We start from the raw sequence: 24,656 nt of genomic DNA, 5'->3' as shown, positions 1-24,656 counted from the left end.
CCTCATGAACCTGAATTCATCTACAGGAAATAATTGACTACATGAGACAGGACAGTGTAGCCTCACTCCCACTCACTATTAGCGATGGTGTTTCCCAGCTGGCTCATGGAGCAAACCGACGTTTCACTTTCCACACTGGTCACACTGGCTCTGCGACCCCCCTCTTCTCCTCCTCCTCCTCCTCCTCCTCCACCTCCTTCGGTCTTTGTCTCTGAGGATGGCTGCAAAGCTGGGCCTCCAGGAGTTTGATCACCTTCCAGAAACACGTCTGTATTGCCTTGGATACTTTCCGCTAAGGGAGGTTGAGGAGAGGGGTGGGAGGAAGAGAGAGAAGGCAAGGACAAACAGAGAGGGGAGAGGAAAGGAAATGCTTTGATCACACAACAACTGACTGGCATCAATCTTTAAATCAATGCTGTTATTTTGCCTAATAAGAAAGCCTCTTGCTGTGTATTGACTTGCTTGCTTGCGGTATATCAAAGAAAACCAAAGACAAGAAAGTGTGAGCACAATGACAGAGGCTTCATGCTCTCGGCTCCTGCTGACAAGCAGAATAATTTTATCAGGTTGGCTTCTTCTCTCCCACTGGCACGTCTCCACGCAGATCTTTCATAGTTAGAGAGGTAATACTGCATAATAGGAAAAAGAGTTCCCTGGAGACCTGGCTTCACCAGACATCATGGATCTACTTGTTATTCCCAAAGACGCAGAGCCTGGAAGAAGCATTTCATCAATAATTTAATCGTGGGAGAAGCACGTGTCTACCAGCTCAGACCAATATCACATTTATCGTAAAGACTGCAATACATCTTGAGGACAAAAGGAGACTCGCACTGAATGTAATGCAACTTCCGGCAAACAGGATTTCATAACAACAGGAAGCTGAACAACACAGCAGGCCGGTCTCTTTCTTTATGAGCACTCCCACGCTGTTTTTCTTCTCCTACCTGCATTATGAAACTCAGAATGTTTTTTCAAGCAGACTCTAAAGAGTGCTCATTATCCCATTACCAAGCCTTTCATGTTGATGTGGATCCATTATGACACAAGATATGGCTCAACCTCAGTGACAACTTACACTATTGAATGGGATGTAATCTATAGACTGTATTTGTATGCATGTCACAAACAAGATTCAATGCGCAGGTGACCTCACTTCTGTGTCATGTCATTTACAAGCTCCCATTTACTGTAACATGCACCAATCCCGTAGGATGTCTTACTGATGTGATGAAGTGGATACCGGGTATAAACCGAGAGCCGGAGCAGCATGGCTGAGGGGAGTTTAGATAAAAATGAGAGTGAGTGTGCCGCACGCCTGCAAATGTTACGCAGAACACGTTGTGTCTTTTCTGGGAAAGAGGAATCTTGCTGCATCTCTGGAAAGAAATGATTCTCTTAACCTTTGCCTCTGACACAATCCTCTGTTTACATGACTTCCACTCACACTAAACATTAGACGGACGTAATCTCCACTGCATTTCAATTTTTGTACCTTGTGGCAAATTCTCGCCCAGAATTGTCCATTTTGTTTCATGTTGCAGCCGGTTATTGACAGATTAACTCTCTCTCTCTATCTGTCTGCTGGAATGGGTGTTAATAGGCCGTCAGATGCAGCCACATGTTGCCTCGTGTTTAGTATGTGAAAGATTGGCTACGGCAGCAGAATACAGATTAACAGCCGGCCTCTCAGACATGAGGGAGAATCATGTGTGGCCACTACATACATACCCACTGTCAGGGCAAAGACCCAGCCACATCAGGATGATGCAGATGATGGAATCTGACAGTTGTTGTGTTCGTATAAGAGATGCTAGAGTGGATGGTTTTCTCTGAAATGGGTCTGCTTTTAAAGGATCAGAGAATGTATCTTGTTAGATGAGAAAATATGAATGGTTTAGGCTAATTAAAATAATTGAAATTAGGTTAAAGAATATGTCATCTATATGGCTTTATTTACTGTAGAGTGGTGCGTAAAAGACTTTTCTGTTCTCTGAGGGTCTGAATCACTGAGAGATTTTAAAACGTAGTTTGCCACTGGAGTCTTAATTACCATCCTCTTTTTACAGCAATTTCAATCATTAAATGCTATTAGAGGGCGAATGCTGTAGCCTTTTTAAATAATATCTGACGGTGCTCAAGCACTGAATGACAACTAACTAACAAAATGAACTTGGGTCTCATATTCATTGATTTGTCCTAGCAGTGGTAGTCATTTAAATTAACAGAAAATATTTGTTGTGAGGTGCAGCGGTCAAATCTTATCACTTTTACAGGTTTTTGGGGTTGTGAAATCTCTGGATAGATTTTTTTTACACGACTGGGCAGGATTTCTAAAACTAACAGGTTGGAAACAGTGAAATAATTGATATCCACAACAGAAGGCAAATGAAATGCCACTCTCATGCACCGCTATGATGACTAGTGAATGTCACTGTTTCTAACTATAGATACTGTGCACTGTTTGCAGTGATTTGTTTACCTGCTCTGAGGTCACACACTGCAATCTGTTATCACTAATGTGCCCCACGGCGCTCAGAGGAGCCCTACTCTCTTTCAGCCTTGGGAACATTAGCACGGCTCTGACTTTCTTTCACAGCACAATAAGCAGAGCGAGGCAGAGAGGAAGGGGGAGATTATTCTGACGGAGAGAAAGAGCCCCTGACTGAAGCATTTTGTGAAACATGCATGAAATTTCTCAGAGATGTGCCGGGGAAGAAGCAGAGAGAGCAGAGGATCAAAACACTGCATGGGATGGTAGGAAGGACGGACACAGAGGGGGAAAAAGCATTAAAAGCTAAAGTTCAGTCCCATTAAATGACCAGAAACAGAAAGATTATGATTCAAGCACGAGGCAGGGGAGAGTGATGACAGTGGTAAGGGGAAGGACGAGCAGAGAATTCATAAGGTAAGGGAGGATGATTGCACTGTGGCCTTGAAACGTCTTTGTAACAAAAAGGAACGGAAAGAGACTTTTAACTACAACACCCTCCAGTCCTCGCCACAGAGACACACCACAACCTAACATTAAAACACCATTACAGCCATGTGATCAATACTTATAAAAATGACTATAATTCCATGTGCATTTGCTGTCCTGGATGATCATATTTCCCACTGGAGCATAGCTGGAAATCAATAGGAGGAGGGCTCATTCTCTCTATATTAGCTGCATTCATCATAATAAAGCTTCCACTGTTGACGGGTGTTGATGTCAGTGTCATACCCACAGGAGCCTGATTTGATTGGCTCTTCACTCCTGCATAACAACTAATTACCACATTACAGAGCAGGAAATGGGCGATGTGTGCCGCTGTTACTTCTGTGCGTTCGTATGTCTGCCTGCGTGTGCACCTGTCTACGTTTTTTTTAAATTAACACCAAACGTGACAGCATCCGAGCTCGGTCAACGGAGCAGAGATGCAAACCCGTAATTAAAACCCGTATTGCTGCAAGTCTGCGACTTGTGTCTGCTTTTACACTCCATCTCCTTTATCAGCACTACTATCATCACGCTTTGTGACTGGCTGCACATGATTAAGTTAATAAATCACAGCTTGGGCATCCAGTTTACATGGGTAAAAACACTCCGTTATGTACTGCCGTGTGTACAATATGAGGGATACACGAGGATCACTCATGCGTTTGGTGTTTAAACAGGAAGATGATGGAAACTGATTTATTGAACACGAGATGAAGGCACAGTGATTTAGGGTGAGTCAGTTAGAGAAGCTCCTTTCTGACGTGGAATACATAACATTACTGGCCTCATCTATCTCCACCACCAATGGCTAAATGTTCTGGAACAGCTTCATTCAAACATGACAGGACCTTTATAGAAAATGCCACAATGCTCGCTTAATATTTGGCAGTGAGGGAGCGCTGGCACAGTGTTGAGAGTATCTTCTGTTCTCTAAAAGCCACCACTGATGGATTTTAAAAACTTGTGCTGGCGTTGAAGCCTTGATTAAAGACCGCTGCGACCACTCGGCCCTCTTCTTACAGTGAACTGTCAAATACATTTTCTCATCAACTTAACATAGAGGGTCCTGCAGTTGATTTTATAATGTGTGACAGTGCAGAGACATACAGTACAGTAGAAACAGGAGACATTAAGCTGCGTCTTACATTTAAAAAGAAGAAGAAGAGGAGGAAGAAGAAGGAGGAGAAGGAGAAGAAGAACAAGAAGAAGGAGAAGGAGGAGAAGAAGAAGAAGAAGAAACACAGCCCCAAAATACACACACATGCACAGACAGGACCTATACTGTACATGCATTAATGTATGGAGAGGTGTCAGAGCAGAGGGCTGCCCTGTATGAGGCGCCAGGAGCCTTTAGGGGTTCAGTGCCTTGCCCAAGGGCACCTTGGCAGTGCTCAGGAGGTGAACTGGCACCTCTCCAGCTATCGGTCCAGACTCCTGTAGACTGGTCCGAGCGGGTCTTGAATGAGCAACCTTCCGACCCCCAAGCCAACTGAGCTACTGCCACCAACCAACTGCTATTTGCTGATTGGCTGCAGCATTTTTGGGGGGGATATTCATAATTGTTGAAAATTTAGGGAGGTAATAACTGTAGCTGTTCTGATGACTACTGAGGTCGTTTTTTGTTTTTTTGGTTTTTACAGATTTTATTTATTTTATTTATTTTGTGCAAGAGACAAAACTGTGTCAACCTGTTATATTTGGTACAATATGGTTGTCCCCAAGGTATGTTTTTAAAATATGATAATTCTTAAGTCTTTGGATTAATATATGGTTTTAGGGATCTGACAAAACTGCTATGTCCAACCTAGTAAAGAGTGTCACTGTGATTTTAAATCATTCAGGGGAAAAAAATGCAAAATTGCCAGCAATTCCACAAGTAACTGGCAATCAAATACTCTTCGTGCATCATACACGTTTCTCTTCCTATCTCACTAAAGAATACACTAATATAGTAAAAAGGATAACGGAAATGTATTTTCTATATCACCAAGATGGCACATTTAACACTTTTCTCAAAAGTTATACATATTTCTGATTATTGCATATGACTAAAAGGGTTTTAAATGTTAAAAAACCTTGCAGCAAACCACAACGTCTTCTGATGTGGGTTCATGCTCGCAGGCTGAAACCCGAACTCAAGCGACCAGTCCTACTTTCTCTCAGTGAGTTAGTGGATACAAGAGCAAGGAAGCCAAGCAAAGTGTCATGGCTGCTGTTTAGAGTGAGTCTCTCTGTCCCAAAAGTGGGCTAAAACATGCTTCAAATAAATCAGTGGCTCATTAAGGACTCACTCTCTACAACCAGGCCCTCCAGGGGGATTACAGCAGTACTGTGCCACATCTAGTAGACTAATATCTCACATACTGTGCCTGATCCTTAGAGGGGGGTGGCAGGCTAAAGTTCCTGCACCATGAGAAGATGAAGTATAATTACTTCAAACTTGAGGCTTTGGGGGCAGGATTTAGCTATGCCTCTGCAGGGCCGGCTCACACAGATGGGATCGAGGCTCTGTGCACAAGTGCACCTGTGGAAATTCACATTACTTCGTCACTGAGTCTCCCTGCTGCTCTAATCTAGTCCCAATGACAGGATTCCTCAAAGGTTTCACGCCAGCTTTGAAATGCAAAATCCAAAAGGTTATTAATATGGCATTACAATTACACCAGAAAATAGATGAACCAATGAAATATTCAGGAGGAGCTGCTCTCGTGTCTCCCCACGTTGGTAAATTGATTTCAAGGATGGATTCACCCGTCCTACCTATAAGCATTGAGCGTCCATCTCCCAGAGGGTACCGCTGGTAGCGTGGCACAGCAAACGGTGGCAACTTGTGGAAGAGAGGCTGCAGCAGTGGCTCCAGTCTAGAGGCTGAAGGGTCCGAGGGGTAAAACAGGTTGAAAATCTGAGAGCAGGCCGGATGGAGCTGGCTCACTGAGGGTCAAAAAAACAAAATGGACAGGAAAAGCCATTAGGAACAGGATTTTGGTGCGAGCAATATTACACGGTCATTTGGAAACACCAGAAATAGAATTTAGAAAATACAGGTGATTGTGTTTGGTCCCTGTTTTTATGAGTTAAAGCTTGTTCTGAGGAGAAGAAAAACAAGAAAGAAGAAGAAGAAGAAGAAGAAAATGAAGAAGAAGTTATTATTCCTTGGGGAAATTCAATTTAAAAGATGAAAATGATGAGACGATCCAGCTATGTCATATTGCTGTCACATTTCAATTAAACACCTTTCATACAGTTGAGTGCAGTTCAAAAATAGCTGTTATCTGTGTGTGCATGTGCAATTTAATTCTCTGACACGTTTGGCAAAAGTCTGATTCGTACCCTGGACGGCAGGCAGCACAGTGCGTCTCATGGCCAGCACGAGGCCCAGCGGACAGCCCAGCAGGAAGCAGTCCGACACCTCGAAGTCGAATCGACCGGGGTTCAACACCAGACTGGTGCTGCTGCCGCCACGCACCTCCACACTCTCCTTCATCAAACTGGGGAAAAGACAAAGGACAAAGGACAAAATGGGCCAATCAAATCAGTCCAAATTTGTGGTCCTTTGCAGATAGGGAACGACTGTAAGAGCAAGCACCCAAAGAGCAAACTTCACAATGCTAATTTACTGGCTTCACATTATCAAGATGGCCAGTGTGGAACAGTGGGATGATTGGGTTGTATTTGTATAATAAACTTTATAATAATAAATTATTGGTACAGCACTTTTCTTAACAAGCTTAGATAAGAAACAAAAACAACAACAAGAGGGATAAAATGGATCAAAAAACATCAAATGACTGGGGAATGAAATAAAGTTAAAATATTAAAGTGACAAGAGTGGGAATAGAAAATCCAACAAAGTATTAAATATTCATCATTTTTTTTCCCCCATCAACAGAAAGTCTGGAGGGCTCCACATTAAAGCATTTATATCTATAACTGAAACTCTGATTAGGCTGCAGATATCACTTTAAAAAGCTTTGTTCACCATAAACAATGAGAGTTGGTAGTAAAAGTCGGTAAATGTGACTTTAGGTATGTAATAAATACAAAAGTGGGGTCAGCATTGATAATACAGGATGTTTTACTTGATGACAAAGAGTGGCTGCAGCTACGAGCAACAGGATGAGTATACAATGATAGTTTTAATATTAAAAGATTAAATGTCAATAATGTTCATGCTGAAACAGGGAAGGCAAATGTCTCGGCCTTGGCACAGATGAGTCAGTGATGCTTCTGCTTTGTCCTGATCCACGAGTTGGCTCGTTTTAACATTCTGGGGTCGTTGTCAGCGCCGGGCCTTTATGACTCATTCTGAGCAGCTCTTCTCTCGGCCTGCATCACGCTCGCAGCTGTTTGAACAGCCGAGCCGGTCTCAGCCACAACCTTCTGCTGACTGACGAGCTCGCTCTGCTCTCTAGCGAGCCAACATTTCCCCATTAAGTCCTGCTTGGGGAGAAAGGATTAGCCGACAGTCTCCAGACATCTTTAAAAGCCAAATCAATAGTGCTCTGATTGCCTTCCGTTCCATTTTGTTTTTTTGTCCTCTCTTTCGTAGTGTCCACTCCTTCACTGCTTCCAAACACATCAGTCTGTCTGTTTGTCTGCCTTAATTTATAACTGCTGCAAGATATCCTTATAATTAGTGACTTCTTCCAAATGGCACAAAAGTACTACTTGTAATAGTATATGTGTGGCTGAAGAGAGAGTGAGCTACTTATCTATAAAGCAAGGACTCCATCTGTATGTCTGTCTCGAGAACTGTTTATCTGATCTACTCTGAAGCTGGGCTCTTATATGATCTCATGGGTAAGCAGACTTAAACAAAATGGAGATTAGTGTGGTGCAACAACTTGTTAGTACGAGTAAGGCGTCATACTGAGAAAAAAACAAAACAAAAGCAGTGCCAATGTGCCAAGACGGGTTTTCTATTTTTCAGCAAGAACTGGAGGTGAGATTGTACGTTTCTGTTAACAGTATTATGCTAGCTAACGTTAGCCTCAAGGGCTACAATATTTATTAATATTGATTACATTCAGACACTAAATGTGGCCTTCCATCTGCCCCCTTTCCATTGCATTCACGTCACAACACCACTGTTGTTTTAGTCATCTGCCCCCTGGTTGCCAGTTTGTTGTAGCTAACGTTGTTGTTGCTAAAGCTCACTAGCTAATGCTTACATTGCTTACACTAACATCGCTAGTGCTAATGCACAAGCGCTAGCTAAGGCTAATGTCGCTGACACTAGTTAACATTGCTCATGCTACCTTACCGTCACTAATGTTAGCTAGCTGGCATTAGGGCGGTACTGTATGCTGGGCGCATACATACATAGTATTTGATGATGTATTATTTTTTTTAAAAAAAAGATTTGCCTACATAAAAATGTGATCAATATGACTTGTCAGACTGGATCTGTAACCCCTCAAATTACCAGATATCTGTGCCGAACACCATGTTTCACAGAAACTGAGTTAGTTATTATTTAAAGACTTGACTGTTCTCTACTTCTCTGAATGGACTCCATGTGGATATGTTGCATTTATTTCAATAAAAATTCATGCTCTGAGAAGGGCTTTTTTCACATAAAACACTGCCAGTTGGTGCAAAGTGTTATGTTCGCTGACAGGATGAGCAAAATTTCCATTTTTGCAGCTTTAGCACTTCTCATTGAACTGCAGATTGTTACCAATATGTTAAGTAAATATGACAAATATTAGTTTTATTGGCTAACTGTTATTGAGTGAATGGTTGACATGTTTTGAGACCTAATGAGCAATGAACATATGACGTGTCTCAAACTGCTCAGCTTCTTGATGTAGCAGCGAATAGATTTGCCCATGATTGGAATTAAAGCATTGCAAATAGGTTTCTTCTCGTGCATTAAGCATGCACTAAACCTCTCAGTAGCTCTAAATGCACATCATCTTTTTTTTCTGAGCACTTTAGACTAAATGGATGTTGTCAATTGTGCCCATTAAGGTGTTTGTTTTCTCTCATGTTGATAAGTTTTTTTTATTACGATCTGTTTAAAAATCTGTCAATTTAGCCAAAACACACGTCCCTAAAAAAGACAGAATAGAGTGAAGGAAAAAGTATGCTTGCTACACTGTGTGCACTCTCCTGGGTTTTCATTATAACAGAACTACATTTGCACATGATCTCACAGGCAATTCCCACTCCAGGCCACAGCAGAGCAAAGTGCACACGGAAACATCTGAAATGGAGTAAAGCAGATGTATACAGTCATCTGTGAGGCCGTTCTGATAGAGTGGATGATGTCTGAGAAAAGGATATTTAATAAGCCCTCCTGCTGACTTGGGAATACCCAGTGGGAAGTGAAGGGGGAAAGAGCACTTCCAGGAGCAGAGGTAACCCTCCACACAGCGAGGCTCGGGCATAGTCAGGTGTGTAACAGGAAGTGAAAGGTGAGAGGTGCACCGCCGTGAACACAATTTGGCATAACTGTGAACTGATGGGATCCTCCGTTAAGCGACTCTGTGAGTGTGATGGTGTGAACCTAGTGGAGTGTGTGATCTGGAAAGAGAACACTGGTCGCCTGAAGTGAGTCGACATGGCACCCCCTCCAGCCACCCTGACCCGGCTAAATTCAACCGCTCGGTCTGCCACACAGACTGGCTGGCACAGGCTCAAACAGGCTATTTATAGCCCAGCAGAGGCAGGTAGGCAGGCGGGGCAGTCAAGCTGCAAATATTGATAAGGAGCAGGGGCGAGACAGGGCGACACATTCCACTAAAAGCTGGATGAGAGCCAAGAGCATGCAACATCTGGGTCATCATATCGCTTTCAAGACAAATTCAACTTTACAGAATTTCTAATACGACTCTATGTCTGGTGTGCAAGACGTGAGTGTTTGTGTGAACTAAATGTTGTTATATATCAAAAATTACTGATTATCATGTTGTTTTTACATTTCTGGATTCATATATATAATATACAGCGCAAATACTACATGATAAAACCAATGTGGTTAAACTCCTCTATTAGGGTAAATGTAATTGTATATCATGATATAGTATTTGCTGATATATTAATCAAGAAATTGTTAACTGATTAAAAAGAACAGCAAGAATATCTATTTATGGAAATTTATGTGGCTAAAAATCAATGTCTTTCCCTTCAGCGGTGCAAAATTGCATGTAAAACTATAACTATGAATCATGAACCGTAACTCCACCTATTGACTTTTCAACATCACCTATAATAGCCTGCAACATAATCCCAAAACACAAAGATATTTAATGGAGAGACAGCATGAACACTCCTTTATTGTTTCACAGTACATACTGAAACATTGCCCTGTATGTGGCCATGTTCTTGCGTACTGCCTCACCTGGAGAAAAAGCTGTGCTGGCCCGTGGACGAGGTGTCTCCATCGTACGAGTCGCTCTGCTTGCGGCTGAGCGGCGGCCCGCCCTGGCCGTGCCCTTCGTTGGGGGCAGAGATATCGATGTTGCTCTTACTCAGCCTCTTGCTAGAACTCAGACCCGGGCTGGACTCCCCGAGCAGGCCCGAGTTATCCTGAGAGGAGAAAGGAGATTGTGTAACGTACCGTAAAAGTCTCATACACTGACAGCAGTGGGTGCACCAGGGAATTACACATAATCGGAGGGGAGTGATGCATTTCCCCAGGTGAACGGTTTAAATGTGGGAGGAAGAAAACTGTGGCTGTGTGAGAGTGGATCTATTAGATGTGAGTGGATTTGAATGGCAAATGGGAGGAAAGGGAGGGAGCAACAGACATATCGGAAAGTGGGGGTCAGGCAACGCTCAGCAGAGAGAAAAGACATCAAATGACAAGCTGCTACAGGAGGTTCAGTTCAGCACAAATATGATGAATATGTAGCACGGAAGCTGCAGGTACTCCTTAAAATGAGGCTCAGAAAGAAAGAGCTCCTCATCAAATCACCCTACATTTAGAGGGTAATTTAGGAGCAGCATAAAAAAGCATGGGAGAAACCTTCTGTACATACGTCGACAGTAGTGCAACAATAAAAGGTAGAATATAGTTCATGGCTAATGGCAGCACAAAAACTTCTCTGCTCTGGAGCTTCTGAGCAAACGGACCCTACAAGTGGAACTGCTGGTGAAAAGGGCAGGATGGGTCAGCCAAGATGGAGGTGACCTTTTTGACTATTGGCCTGTCTCAAACTATCCCCTACAGCATCCCCCTATGCACGTCCACAATGCCAAACCAGGAAGTGGAAGTTGGTTATAGGTGTTGGTGGAAGTTGATCAGCAAGTCAGCATCTACCCCTGATACGTAAATAAACTATTCAAACTAAGATAGACATTTAATATCGTCATCTATTCATTCAGCTGCGAGTGTACAAACAGAGTGACGATGGAGTGGGAGTGGGGAGGGTCCAGAGAAAGGCCCCAGGTGTCTGTTGTCTGCTGTGGCCCTGTAATCTTACAGCAGTGACTCAATGAAAGACCAATAAAACACTGTGATAAATTATCATTTTGTCCACATTAAGAATTTATCTTCCTCAGTAAAAACAGTCTTTGTTGCGCTCTGGAGTAGATTGCCCACAACTGGTGATCCACTCACACAGCATTAACCTCCACTGAGAGTTTTTATTTACAACATTTTTTGTGCGAGAATTTTTTTGAATATCATGCATCAGAGTCTCAGCTTGTTTACTAGAGGGGACAAGGAGTCGTGCCAATGACACTGCCCCTGATGATCATGTAATAATTAACTCCACTGATTAAAACAAGGTCCAAAACAGGCTTGTAATCCTGATCATTTGCAGCGATCGCTCAATAATTCATCAACAGTAAAATGTTTTGTCACCGGCTCTCCCAGCCCTCCATACACTGTGACAGTGTTCTCCTACCTTCAGGCTCTCGGTGCTGTTGTTCCTGCTGCTGTTGTTGGGGCTGCCGGGCCTCTGGTGGTTGCTGAAGCACAGAGCATCGAAGCACAGCACGCCGCCCACACAGTCCCCCATCAGGCATACCTGCTCGGAAAATAAGCAATTTAGACGCCCTTCACATATGGTGCACTCAGTCAGTGAAAGCTTTAACGGGAGGAAAATTGGAGAGGTGTATGAGTGGAATTCAGAAATGAGACTTTCTATATAAAGCTGTCATGGCACACTGGTTTTGAAAGTTGGTATATAAGAAAACAATGTGTTTAAAGACAAGTTTGAAGGTTAATACTTGTGTTTTTTAATTTGCTTTGTATCAATCCAGAGCTTTTTCGCCCGCTTTCTCTATTTGTTTAAATGTTTTGCAAATGTGAGCAGCTCTTCCTTTTCGTATGCGCCTTGTTTTCTCCTTGGGTGTCATGTTTTGCCTTATTCTCTGTCTTAGTGTGTTTGTCTTCCCTCCCGTCTAATCCCCAGAGATGTTTTACTCCTCCTGTCTTCCTGCGTTTGCTCATCATGTGTTTTCAGTGTTCCTGGTTTTGTTCCCCATGCTTTTACGGTTTGTTCTGAGTTTAGTTTTCTTTAGTTTTTTGTCTTACTTCAGCTTTACGTTATTAAAGCTCACCTTTTGTTTTTTAACACGTCTGACTGGGTGTCTTATAATTCCCAGTCAGAGGTATCGGGAATATCTGATAGCTTCTGTGTGATACCTCCTACTTGCTGAGAAAGAACTGCAGAGGGCTCAACAGAGGGCAGATTAAAATGGCTGCAAAGACACCAGCACTGGCATTGAAACAAAATGCAATATTAACACTAACATGAGTTAGTTGTTGACTATTAAGTTAATCAGCAACGTTTTGAGTCATAAAACACCAAACATATTCAGATTCCAGCTTCTCATCATCCGGTTTCTTTAGTCTCTTATGACAGTAAAGTGAAAATCTTCAGATTGTGGACAGAACCAAACATTTGAGGAAGGAAATCAACAGTTGAAACAACGTGTGAACACTCAAAAGTTAGAATAACTGAATTGTCCTGTTCTTCCCGTTAATGCTGCTTAATTGGGTCACTTTTGCAGTGAGAACACTGCATACTCCAAAGCTTTTCTATATTATTGTAATTGGAAAGTTTTATATCTATATTAGAGTGTTGTGTCATGTGTTTTATTCCTCAAAACCCTAACCAGGGACAACGACTGCAAATTAGACATTGCTTCAAGCCCTTAAACACTGCATCGGTTTCATTTTAATTAGGTGTAACGATGCCTACATGTATTGTCCCTGTCAAATAAACTGATAAATAAATAAATAAACTGTGAAAACTCCTGTTTCTAAGTTAAGTGGTGTCCCCTGTATAGATCCATGTGACTACTACTGTGTCCACAAGAAATGAACAATGAGAAATCTGCAGTGTGGGAATGAAAGACCACACAGCTGATTGTAATAAAGGCAATTACACAGAGATCAATCTGTAGAGGAAAAACTTCAGAGTGCTGAGTTCAATCATCTGAACGAACAAACCAAGTTGTAGAAATAAGTGGACTTTCACACTCATCTACATTATACACCAGGATATAAATACAATGAGTGCAGGAAGTATCGACCTATCACAACCAATCTATCCACAATAGCAAAAGCCAATCAATAATTAATGTAATTACCTTTAATGCAATCACCAGTGTGTGATTATTAAATTGTACCTTTTGTTGCTGCTGATTGGCTAATCAGGATTGTAACAGTGCCTCTCAATTATATGCCATCAAGGCCACATTTCAAATGCGCACTACAGCAACCCATAGACAAAATGAATGAACTGCAGGAAAACAACAACCATTTGCTTGACACTGCTTTTATACTTGTTAACCTCACCTTAATTACATTTAGAGTAATTAATATGATTTAAGCAGCTGTTAAAGGTGTAATTTGTAAGAAATGGACAGAAATTGAAGGTTGCTCCAAAAATGCAGGGGACGGCATAACTGCTAACTGCTGCTTATTATAGGTAGCTATCTTTGGCTGAAGCGACTAGCTGCCGTTAGCAAGTAGCTCAGTTAGCCATGGAGCTAACTGAAGCCTGGAGTCTGCCGGGACCGTGACCTCAGTGAACACGGCTGGACACCAGACTGGGACTGAACACAGGCTCCGAGACCAACGGATGCCAGTTCAAAGACAGGGGATACAGTATGGAGGCGATTTACAGCGGCTCTGACCAGGACTACGACTTTGGGGGGCGAGAAGACACAGCAGACGAGGACAGGGAAGGTATGAAGAGGGAGAGCAGTGAGAGAGTTGAGCGTAGAGCCAGAATCTTTTCACATCTTCTCTGTGAACTGAGGATTTATTTTGACCAAACCACAGATGATTGTGAAAAGACAAACCAAGACTGTTTTGGTGGGTTTTATTTTGTTTGTGTCGAGTTCAAAGCAAGTGTTGTTTACGATGAGTTAACGAGGCAATTAAGCTCATTTTAGTTCAATAAAAGTGAGACACTTGAATTCAGAGGGTATATTTTTTTTGTTTGATGAGAAAAAATTGGTGTAAAAATATTTCCTTTCTTGACATTTTGTGAGTTTTTTTGTTTACTTATTGGACTGAACTTGCCGCTTTTACATCTCCCTGTTAAGCGCCCACTAGCTGTTATGTACAGAGATTGAATTGCGGTCCACTAAAACAGTAGAGATCTGGAGCCCTCAGAGGACCTGAGCTCCCACAGATTACATAGCCCACTCAAAAGCAATCTTCACTTCCTCTGACAATCATTGACATCTATTAAACACCCTGCAGCCCATTATTCAATGATGACAACTCCTAGAGTCAAGGAGTTTTCCTCTCTCCTCTCCAACCAGACGAAGGCGAGACAGACCTGACCCGTGAATCCCTGCCCGTCCTCTGACTGCAGGAAGCTGTGGTAGACTTGGTTGGCCCGGGCGATCACCGTCGCCACGGCGTCCTGGTAGCGAGGAGAGACGATGGCGAGGAGGGGGAGAGCAGCCAGGGGAAGGTGGTCGACGCTGCTGGAGACACAGCTCTCGTCATAGCTGTATGGGTTCAGGCTGGAAGAGGAGGAAGAAAAGAGGGATGACGGGAATGAAGGGTTGATCATTTTAAAGTGCTTGAGGAGTTTTTTCATTTCAACTTTGTAAAATGGTCGTCATCACTTTCTACGTCACAGTAATGCCAAAAGAAATGAAGGTTATGTTCATTAAATTAAGGTCAACATGTCTAAAATCAAAGATTCTTCAGGAGATGCTTCTTTGATTCTCTTCCACTTGTCTTCTTACATTTATCAACGTCTCATCCAATCTGTTCACAGTGCACTCTATCTGATTTGAGGCAATCCGACTGTGTGTGTGTGTTCGTTTGTGCGTGTGTGTGTGTGTACACGAGGAAGATAAGGAAGATGGATGTTATCTCAAGGAATAAAACACAAGAAAACCTGCACAGGTATCAGCCATAAGAGCAGAGTATTTGTGTCGTTACAGCTGTGTAGACTTTAATGGATGTGTGTGTGTGTGTGTGTGTGTGTGTGTGTGTGTGTGTGTGTGTGTGTGTGTGTGTGTGTGTGTGTGTGTGTGTGTGTGTGTCACATTGACGGTGCAGACACGGATCAAGCGGGAACACTTTATGTGACAGCATAGGGAAACAGTAAAAGATGGTGTTGCCCTGCGCTCTTTCCTTGAGCAGCACCGTCATCATCCATCAGGTGCTAGGATTACTGGAAGAAGCAGCGACGCCACACCAAGGCTGAAATAAGTCAGCGGCCACGGACACCTCACTACACAGAGGGGCACGACCTCTCCACAGGTATGAAGGCCGACATAAAAATGTATATGATGCAACATTTTGGTAGGTACACAGTTGCTCACCAGGATACGGCTTAGATTATACGATCAATAATAATTTCATCTCTGTTCAGTCTATTGAATACAGAAATAGACGTGTGACATTGTTAAGCCTGGCTAAACACCAAAACTGAAAGCAAGGAGAAGAAAAGAGGTGGCCTGGCTCCACCTCCCAGAAACCATTCGATATTTTTCTTTTAGCCAACAAAGTTCCATGAAAAGACGGAAAGCCACTATTTGAAATCTGTCTCTCAGTGCTTTCAAACTCTGAAACCATGAATCATACAACACCTTCTATGGCTAGATGTTACAATTGTGAAAAGCACAAACTCAAGGTGACACCCGTCAAAAACAGGCCATACAAATACTTATACTTTCATTAGGTTAAAATGATCCTCACAGCTTGACATTAAATAAATACCAATATAATCTAACTAAACTCACTAAATAAGCAGATGCCTGCATTTTCCAAAACGTGTGAAATGTTCCCGTTGTTCTGATAATTGGGCTGGCAGTAAAACCAAGCAGGCCCACTGTGCCTCTTGGGATTAATAAACTTTGTTTAATTAGAGTCGACACTGTGTTGCCATAGTAACTAATAATAAGTCTGTGTACCTGCTATGCAGGGAAATGTTTTTTTTCCTACTCTGGTAACAATTGAGACTTAATAATATTCACTGAGTGTGAATGTCCTGTTGTATATTAGTCAGATTAAGTAATTTACTTGATTGCTTACAATGACGGCATGATTGTCTAAATTTCTCATTATAGTCCAATTTTCAGGTTCAAAGCACTTTTCATTATCCTGATAAATCTTTCCAAATTTTAGATTTTTTTTTCCCCCTCTAATTACATTCATGACTCTGTGCTACCACATGGATATAGCAGCAATGGGAAATTTATGTTGCAATTACAAAGTCCCATTCTGCGGGCTTTAGGAAACCTGTTCGGACACTTAATTTGATTGTTTCTCCCCTAGCAACACCGTGTTCACCAGTCGGTCTGTGACATCTACAGTGGATAAATCCACCTCCACAGTCCCCGCTGCCAACATCATCGCATACACAGTGGCAGATCTGTGTTGGCAGGCAATTATTTACTTCACCTGACAGAGTAAATAGAGTGAAAAATGTTTCTGTCAACCTGCTCTGTTTGACAAAAATATGTAAAAATTAAACTGGGAAGCCATAAAAGGATTGTCAACATCTTCACCAAAGATATTAAAAAACAGTAGTAAATAGATAGTGAAAAATAGTCAGCGCATATTAACACATAGAGTAATCTGTAATAGATCAATCTTCTTTTGCTATCATGAAGGAATAATCTGATCCTGATCCTATTTAAATGCACACAGGCACGCCAACTGAATTAAAGTATGTATTTCCGTAAAAGTAGTTCCTATTATCCATGTATATTTAAAAACATTTAGTGAAGAAAACTGGCTAAATGAGTACAAAATGAAACCCTTAACGCTGTATTTTCCTGCCTGATACCTGCTTTGTGAACTCCAGCGACTGATTAGTGTAACATCACTCTTTAAATAGAGATGTAAAAAGAGCACCTGCAAGTCTTAGTCTGACACCATCATTAAGATCTTCCTCTATGTAAGATGATGGGATGAAAATCAACCGTGCAATTTGAGCACTGATCAAAACCTGCAATCATGTGTGTAATCATAACGCAATCAAACATCAGTTATAATCACACGTTACTGGGATTATGCCTGCTTCAATTACAAGAATAATTATATTAATATAGTAAGATAATAATGTTTACATTGCTCTGCCTTTGTTTTATTGCCTTAATCAAATTATAATTGTTTAAATCAATGAGCATGTAAATGTGGACGGTAACATAACTTGAAGAAACTGAGGAATTGAGGGTGGACACATTAGTGTTGGTGTTTTTACACCACTAGCAAAAGAGCTTTGGACCAAGATGGGCCGGGGCTAGCTGGTTAGCATGCTCGAATTCAAACAAAGTGGGGCAGCATATAACCAGAGTAACTGCGACCTGCTGCTAACTGTACAGTCGCTGTCATTAGCTAGGTAGCTCAGCTAGCTGTGCTGTTAGAGGTCAAATTAGCTGACTGTGCCCGGACTGGGAATTCATCACACCAGGGGAGGGTTGGTGTTGTTTACTGTCGGATTATCACCTCTCGCAGCTAGGTAGTTAGCATGCTAACATAACAATACACAAAACTGTTGTTTCTTCACATTCTGTTGATAATTTTAGTTTATTTTTGAATGTTTTCATCTTAAATTCTGACATATTGCACCTTTAACTAATGACACTTGAGATTTAAAGCTTTTAAACATTATCTAATATCACATTTTTATCATTACAAGCTGACATATAACTGAAAAATATCTTAATTGCTCTAAATATTAAGATCAATAAATGCAGAGAAGAATCAGCTCATCAACAACAGACCAGCCTATGACACTGCAGTGTTGATGTACTGAACCTGCTCTAGCTCATACTGTATTAGTGAACTATAATGCTCATGTAAGAACAAGGTTTTCTTATGATTCTAATGTTTTTCCAGTAAACGCTAAATGAACGTTAGTATGTTTGACTTCTTTGTTCTCGAACCAAAAGCATACTCGCTGTGTTTCTCCTTTAGCTTCACACGTGGCAGCTACGAGGGGAGTCACATCCGAGGACGTGTCTCTGATGTGTAGCTGTCGGTAGATCACCTCGAGCTTCCTGAAATCCTGTTTGCCTCTGCGGTGTCAGCTCTGCCACTGTGTGCTCTCGAGGGCAGCTTTCTGAGACTACGCTTTGAGATGCAGATTTGTAAGAAAACAGGGAAAAATGGAAACCTTTGTTATATATTCACTGGAACGGTACTGCGCACGGTTATTTGCATAACAAGAGTGACTTCCTGTTTGAAATATTCAGCTCAGAAAACTCAAGCACAGACGCGTGGAAACATAATGCTCTTGGAGGAAAACTCGCTGTGTCATGACTTAAACTACGATGATTTTTCTTTACCAGGTGCTTGTTTATTGGGTTTTGGAACTGAAATGACAAGTACAATATCGCTGAGGGTTTGGTCACCTGCCCCTGATCTTATTAAATCATATTAAGGTCTTGTTAACAAGACGCTTATTGAGTAAGAAGTCAAAACAAAAAGCTCCAATTACTATTCCAAACACAGCTCTGCCTCTGAACGGGGTTCACAAGTCGCAGGACAGGAACAGAGGTCTACCACCTGCCGCACTGCTCGACAAATGTCAGGTGAGACGCTCATTATTTGTGTTGCATAATTACTTGATTATGCAAGCACTTGTATGTATCATTACCGCAGAGCAGCCACTGTTTTACATTCAAAAGAGTGCACATAAATTATTTGTTTGTTCATGGGCGTGTGTGTGCACGAGCCAAACTGTTCTCCGGGTTGTTTGCTGAGGCAGTTTGAAGGTCTAACGTCCTCGAGGGCTGCAGGTTATTCTCTGTTCAGAATCGATGGTCCTAATTAATGTGAGGCGATCATTAACACTTTTGTCTATACAAACATGTGCTTTGGAAAGCGTCGCCCCACCAAACCATCCAGAACCCATCTGCAGTTAATGGCTATAATTAATCTTGATTTAAGAATAATTTCCTCTAAAATGCCAGTGATCGATATAGTAGTGGCTGTGATACCAGGCGTACAGTTTTGATGGAGAGTGGTGTATTTGCTGTCAGAAGCAGATGGTGCTCTATAGTCTGGATTTTAATGGCCTAGTATATGACTGCAGATTTAAATCCTTAATTAGGAGCATGTGTTCGTCCAAAATGTCAACAAACAGGCTGCAGGAAAGACAAACTTGACATCCATCAGTCAGCACAGAGATGGCGGATAATTAAAGGTCCCATCTATGCTCAATTTCAGGTTCATACTTTTATTTTCTGTGCCTACTAGAAAACGTTTGCGTGCCCTAATGTTGAAAAAAAGCATTTTCCTCATACTGTCCATTGCTGCAGCTGCTCTATTCAGCCTCTGTCTGAAAATGTTTTTTAGCCCCTGTCTCTTTAAGGCCCGCTTCCCGTAAAGCCCGGTCTGCTCTGATTGGCCAGCTCTCACCGGCCGGAGAAGGCACCACCCACCATATTTCTGAATCAGGTCTGCTAGTGTTTTTAAAACCAGGGATGTGCGGGGGGTGTGGCCAGGGATGCCGACTGTATAGTTGTGACACCACAACACTCCAAGCTCATCAAATCCAGCGGTCTTGTTAGTGGCCTGAAGCTTCAAACTACAGCCCTGCATTGGGGTATCTAATATGCAGGAGTGAATGTTAAAAATTTTCATGGGAACAGGCGGTAATGGAGGAGCGGGATGAAGAAAACAGCCCCGCGCAGGGCTCTACTGCAAACTATGATGCTCTATCTACCCCCCAGTTATGCACATGAAGGGCTCTGCTGTCCTGTGAATGACCCACACAACCACCCCAAGCACAAAATAGTTATCTCGCCCTTTATACTAGCGCACTAGAGGGGCAACTACAGCGTCAAACTCAGAAGGGTCACTGACCAGACTGCTGTATTTGAAAACTAAGCTGAACATCAAAACTTTACGGAAGTTCTGACGGCACGTTTGAAGTCATATTTTTCCGTGGATTGAGGATTTTGATGCTTTCACAGCTTATATCACACTTAGACCTGCCTTATAGTCAAAAAAAGACTGACATCTCACTTTCTGCAATATAAAATCTTTAATTATGCTACTGGGGAGGCTGTTTGCACATCAAAAAGAGGCACATCAACCGAGCCCTGAATGGCAGAGGAGCATGCCTCACATCACTGTGACGACTCTGCTTCTGTCATTTCAAGATGTGAGTCATTTGTTCACAAGCGGCGGCATTTACCCCCACTCACATCTCTCTGCTCTAATTAGTAAAAATGCAAGCGATATTGACTGAGACTGTGCTGAGGTCATATTGAGGTGTCACCAAAGCGCACATCTTTGAAGAGTCACTTACATAAGAGGGAAAAAAAGGCTCAAAAAGCCTAATTTGCTGCACTGTTAGGAGCGAGCACTTGGCTTTAGTTGGGCTGCAAGGTTATCTTTCATTTACAGGTTATCACTTCAACCATGTTAATTTTTCTGCCACTCAGTGACACCTAAATGCAGGGTAATTATATAACCCTTCTAGAGATGTACAGAAGTCTTCCTCAAGGTTTGTAGAGAAGCGGAGAGAAGATATGGAGGATTGAGCCGATTAAAACGTCGAATCTGCCTCATCTCTCGCTGCATAACCTTGGGACGGCATCTATTATCTTGCCACCCTCTTGCCTCTCTCCACATAATGTCGCACTGACTACTCTGAAGTCTGTCACATTCCTGCATAATTGCTCTCCCCGTCTCCTAATGGCTGGCTTAGCACTGCACAATGTTTTTGCACAATTAACATGAACAGCAGCGGGCCTCTGCAGAAGCTTCCTAATTAGGGAGAAGGCCCAGAAACTGTAGCAGCACGTCCACCACCGCCGATGGCCAAGATAATGAGTCTCTGTCTCCCTGAACTGAGGTCACTCGCTGTGCAGACGGACAAATGGACTTCCTTCTCACCCTCCTCTGCTTTCTCTGACAGGGAGCTGATCTTTACAATGACACTGAGTCGAAGCTTTAAATAAAAATGTTTCTCTCCTTTCAAACTGTGACAGAGGCGTGTGTGTTGGCTGCGTGAGGAAATCAATTTCAGAGACTTTTCACCGTCTCTGTTAATTGGACGTGCTATGGTGTGAGCTCCTTTCTGGCTGTTTTTGTGTGGGATGTATACATGCGAGTGTGTTTACAGATTACACGTGTGTGCTGTCTTGACACCCAGCTCCCAGCCAGCGCTGCCAGGTACATTCATTAGCAGGCAGAGCAAATAATGAGCACTCAGAGCACCTCGGAGCACAGCGGGCCTTCGACACGCCGGGCAACAAGGACAACACACGCTGAAAAACATCTTCATTCTCTATTGGGACACCCAACGGTACATAAGGAATTATCAAGCCCTGAGACAAAAGTGGTGTGTTTATGTGAAAGTTTGTCTTTGAGGCGCTAAGCGATTTTGCCACCTCCACTCTGCGGTGCGATTTCCAGCCAAGCTGTTACCCAGAATGCGAGTAAATTACCCACACAGCAGCGAGTCCTTCCCGCGGGGCTGCCTATTCCTCTGATGTTTATGTTGGCATGCAAATAAATGAGGCTCCGCACACCCACAAGTCCAACACTGTCATTAGAGCAAACACGGCTAACTGACAAAAGTGGAGTTGAATGAGTGTTGTGTTTGTTGCCGCGTAGGCGTGTTTGAATGCCTACTGACTGCACATACTGAGAGGGTATGTTCAAGACCTGGAGCCATCTGGGCTAAGTAAGCTCTGTCTAATGTCAGTGGAGAGTTCAAACACATATTCGCATCTTATTGTTTTCAGAAGATTTTCAACTGGCAGCAAATGAGCTGAATTTTGGTCCAACTTTGGTTCTTAATACTCACGGTTTAGAAAATAGAGCTAGAACAATATATTGCTGGATATTAGCTTATCACAGAAACAGTACTTTATTATCAGTTTGGGTTTGAATATTGTCTCTAATTGACTTATTATCCACATAGTAAAGTACAGTATTAATTGACAACCAGTACTAGTTTTCTTATGGCCTGAAATATGATAACAAACCTTAAAAGTCATGTGAGCAGCGTTAGCCATCATTAGCTAATGATGTCCATTTCTCCACTGGGTCTCCCCACATTATAACTCAATTTCTGTTATAATTTCATTTTATTTTCTAATCCTAATCTGTTCCTGGTCTCTTGGTCACCTACAGGCTCATGATTTTAAGTTTGAGGTCCATCATGTGCGTGTGGAAATAAATTTACAACCTCTTGTGTCAACGAAAAGTGTTCGAACAACCATTTAGATCAAGTCATTCTTCTTTGTCTGACTCCCTTTAACTATGTCACTTCTGGTTTGTAATTTTAGACCCGGAAGCAAAATTCTCTGACAAAAATGACTCCAGAAGTCACTGTTGTGTGTAGATATATATATGTTCTTTAAAATAGTTTCTACAAAATCTATGATAAATGTATTTCTTTATGCTTTATAGCATGCTGTGGTCAGTTATATCACTGCAAATAATCCCACAGCATTGCTTTGGACATGCAGAATTAAGTTTACTCTTGAGTAAAATAATTACTTCATTAACATTTATAGCACTTTGATTGTAATTGCTTTAAGAGGGTCAGGTATGAGTGTAACAGAGTGAGAGCGCCATGTGCAACGAGAGGGGTGTGTTGAACCCAGAGAGAGAGAAGATGGGTGTATCATGTCGTGTTGGTGTCGATTAAAGATGAGTATTTGTTGCTTTTTGCCCACAGCCCAGAGGGACGGGAGAAAGACAAAGTCATACAGTACAGTCTTAGTAAGACAAACAAGGAATATATGGAGGTAATCCTTCCTGAACAAGCAAGTTGACCAACAGTATCAAGTGAACAAAACCAACAGCTGAGCACATGAGGAGGATGCTTCTTGACACACGTCATCATGGGTTGACGCCCATTAACTCACCAGAAAAAGCAGCAACTTTCACTTTCCACTCTTATTTATTTACACTCGCGAGAGTTTATTCTCATGGCCGTAGCTTTATTTATGTCTTTTTTTTTAACGTACGATTTGCTTTCCTCTCCACACGCCAAACTTTAGCTTGACTATTGAAGTGAATAACAAATTGAAATGCACCTTAAGCTGCTTTCTGAGGTTACAACCACTCTGGGTTTTTTAACAAAATCCTGTTAGAACTTAATCCTGCTGAAGAAAAACAAAGTCTACTAATGGACAAATAAAACCTGCTGCAGGAAGATAAATCTTATTAAAGACCAAGAAATAATGTGGAGTCAGTTCATTATACAGTGCTTTCTATATTTTTTGGTTTGTGCATATAAATTAATTATTTCTCTTTTTAATTGACCGTTTATTTAATCATTTATTACTTCATTTCTTTCCCAACAGCTTACATCTTTTTAGACATAGCATTTTAAAAAGAATGGGTTTCTTTTCAAGCACAATTTCATGCCCGAATGTAAATCGTGTATGTGTTTCATACAAGAACAGGCAATCCTGATGCGGCAATAACTCGATTCTGCTCGACTCCCATGGGAAGCTGTTGTTTTAAATATTTCATCTGGTGATGTGGTGAAAGCTAAGCGGACGTCAAGCTGCCGCGCAGATACAGCACTCAAATCTCTTTACACTCGTCTCACTTCCCAGTCAGGAACTTCACTCCTGCTGAACGTCAATCACAGAACAAGACAGGAGCCTCGACTAGACTGCCAAACACATTCTCTCTGCCACGCTGATTAGTGACAATTCAGACAACAACATCCATAGCATATAATTGGAAAGCAGCAGAGCAACTAAGTGACACTGTCAAAGAAAAAAGAAGAAAAAAAAACTGTTGACCACTGGGACATGTGACATTAAATGTGAAATGAAATCATTAGTTACGCCTAAGCAGCTCTAAGCACAGACTGCCTAAAAAAAGAGCAAATACGTGAACGCAGACATGTTTTCACCGCCTGCATCTCAAAAGCATCTTCCAGCCAAGGACTTCAGCGCTTTACAGAGATTATTGCAAGGAAATACGTCTTTTAAAAATGGAGATAATACTGTTTAATTTATAAATCAGGGAATTATTCATAATAACTGCCACTCTGAAAATGATACCACACATGAAACCTGCATACAAATTGACAGCAGATAATTAGAGAAAAAGATCCTACCTCATTATCAAACTGTACAATGACATTCAGTAAGGAGACACCTCCAGGACTTAACAATTAAAAACCAGCAGCATTTAAAAAGGTTAAGAGTTAAATATTGTGCATGGCCACATGCTTGCATGGGCTGGGAAATGTCATCAGAATACTAATTAACTGTTTAAGGGTCTTTGGTTACTATATTTTCTCGATTA

At 41.9% G+C, this 24,656-nt stretch overlaps 1 protein-coding gene across 1 annotated transcript in view; it reads right to left on the bottom strand.

Annotated features, from left to right (window-relative positions):
• pitpnm3 (PITPNM family member 3) overlaps nucleotides 1-24,656 on the bottom strand; it is an 85,614-nt gene that overhangs the window by 9,880 nt on the left and 51,078 nt on the right. Inside the window, exons 6-11 of the mRNA XM_073488596.1 lie at nucleotides 14,734-14,923; nucleotides 11,839-11,961; nucleotides 10,329-10,516; nucleotides 6,314-6,471; nucleotides 5,744-5,914; nucleotides 77-292 (exon numbers count right to left, since the gene is read on the bottom strand). Coding sequence (XP_073344697.1) covers nucleotides 77-292; nucleotides 5,744-5,914; nucleotides 6,314-6,471; nucleotides 10,329-10,516; nucleotides 11,839-11,961; nucleotides 14,734-14,923 — 1,046 coding nt within the window. The remainder of the gene's footprint in view (nucleotides 1-76; nucleotides 293-5,743; nucleotides 5,915-6,313; nucleotides 6,472-10,328; nucleotides 10,517-11,838; nucleotides 11,962-14,733; nucleotides 14,924-24,656) is intronic.

This window comes from Pagrus major, chromosome 2 (genome assembly GCF_040436345.1).
Source record: "Pagrus major chromosome 2, Pma_NU_1.0".
NCBI classification, from domain to species: domain Eukaryota; kingdom Metazoa; phylum Chordata; class Actinopteri; order Spariformes; family Sparidae; genus Pagrus; species Pagrus major.
This window is presented reverse-complemented; position numbering and strand designations above follow the sequence as displayed.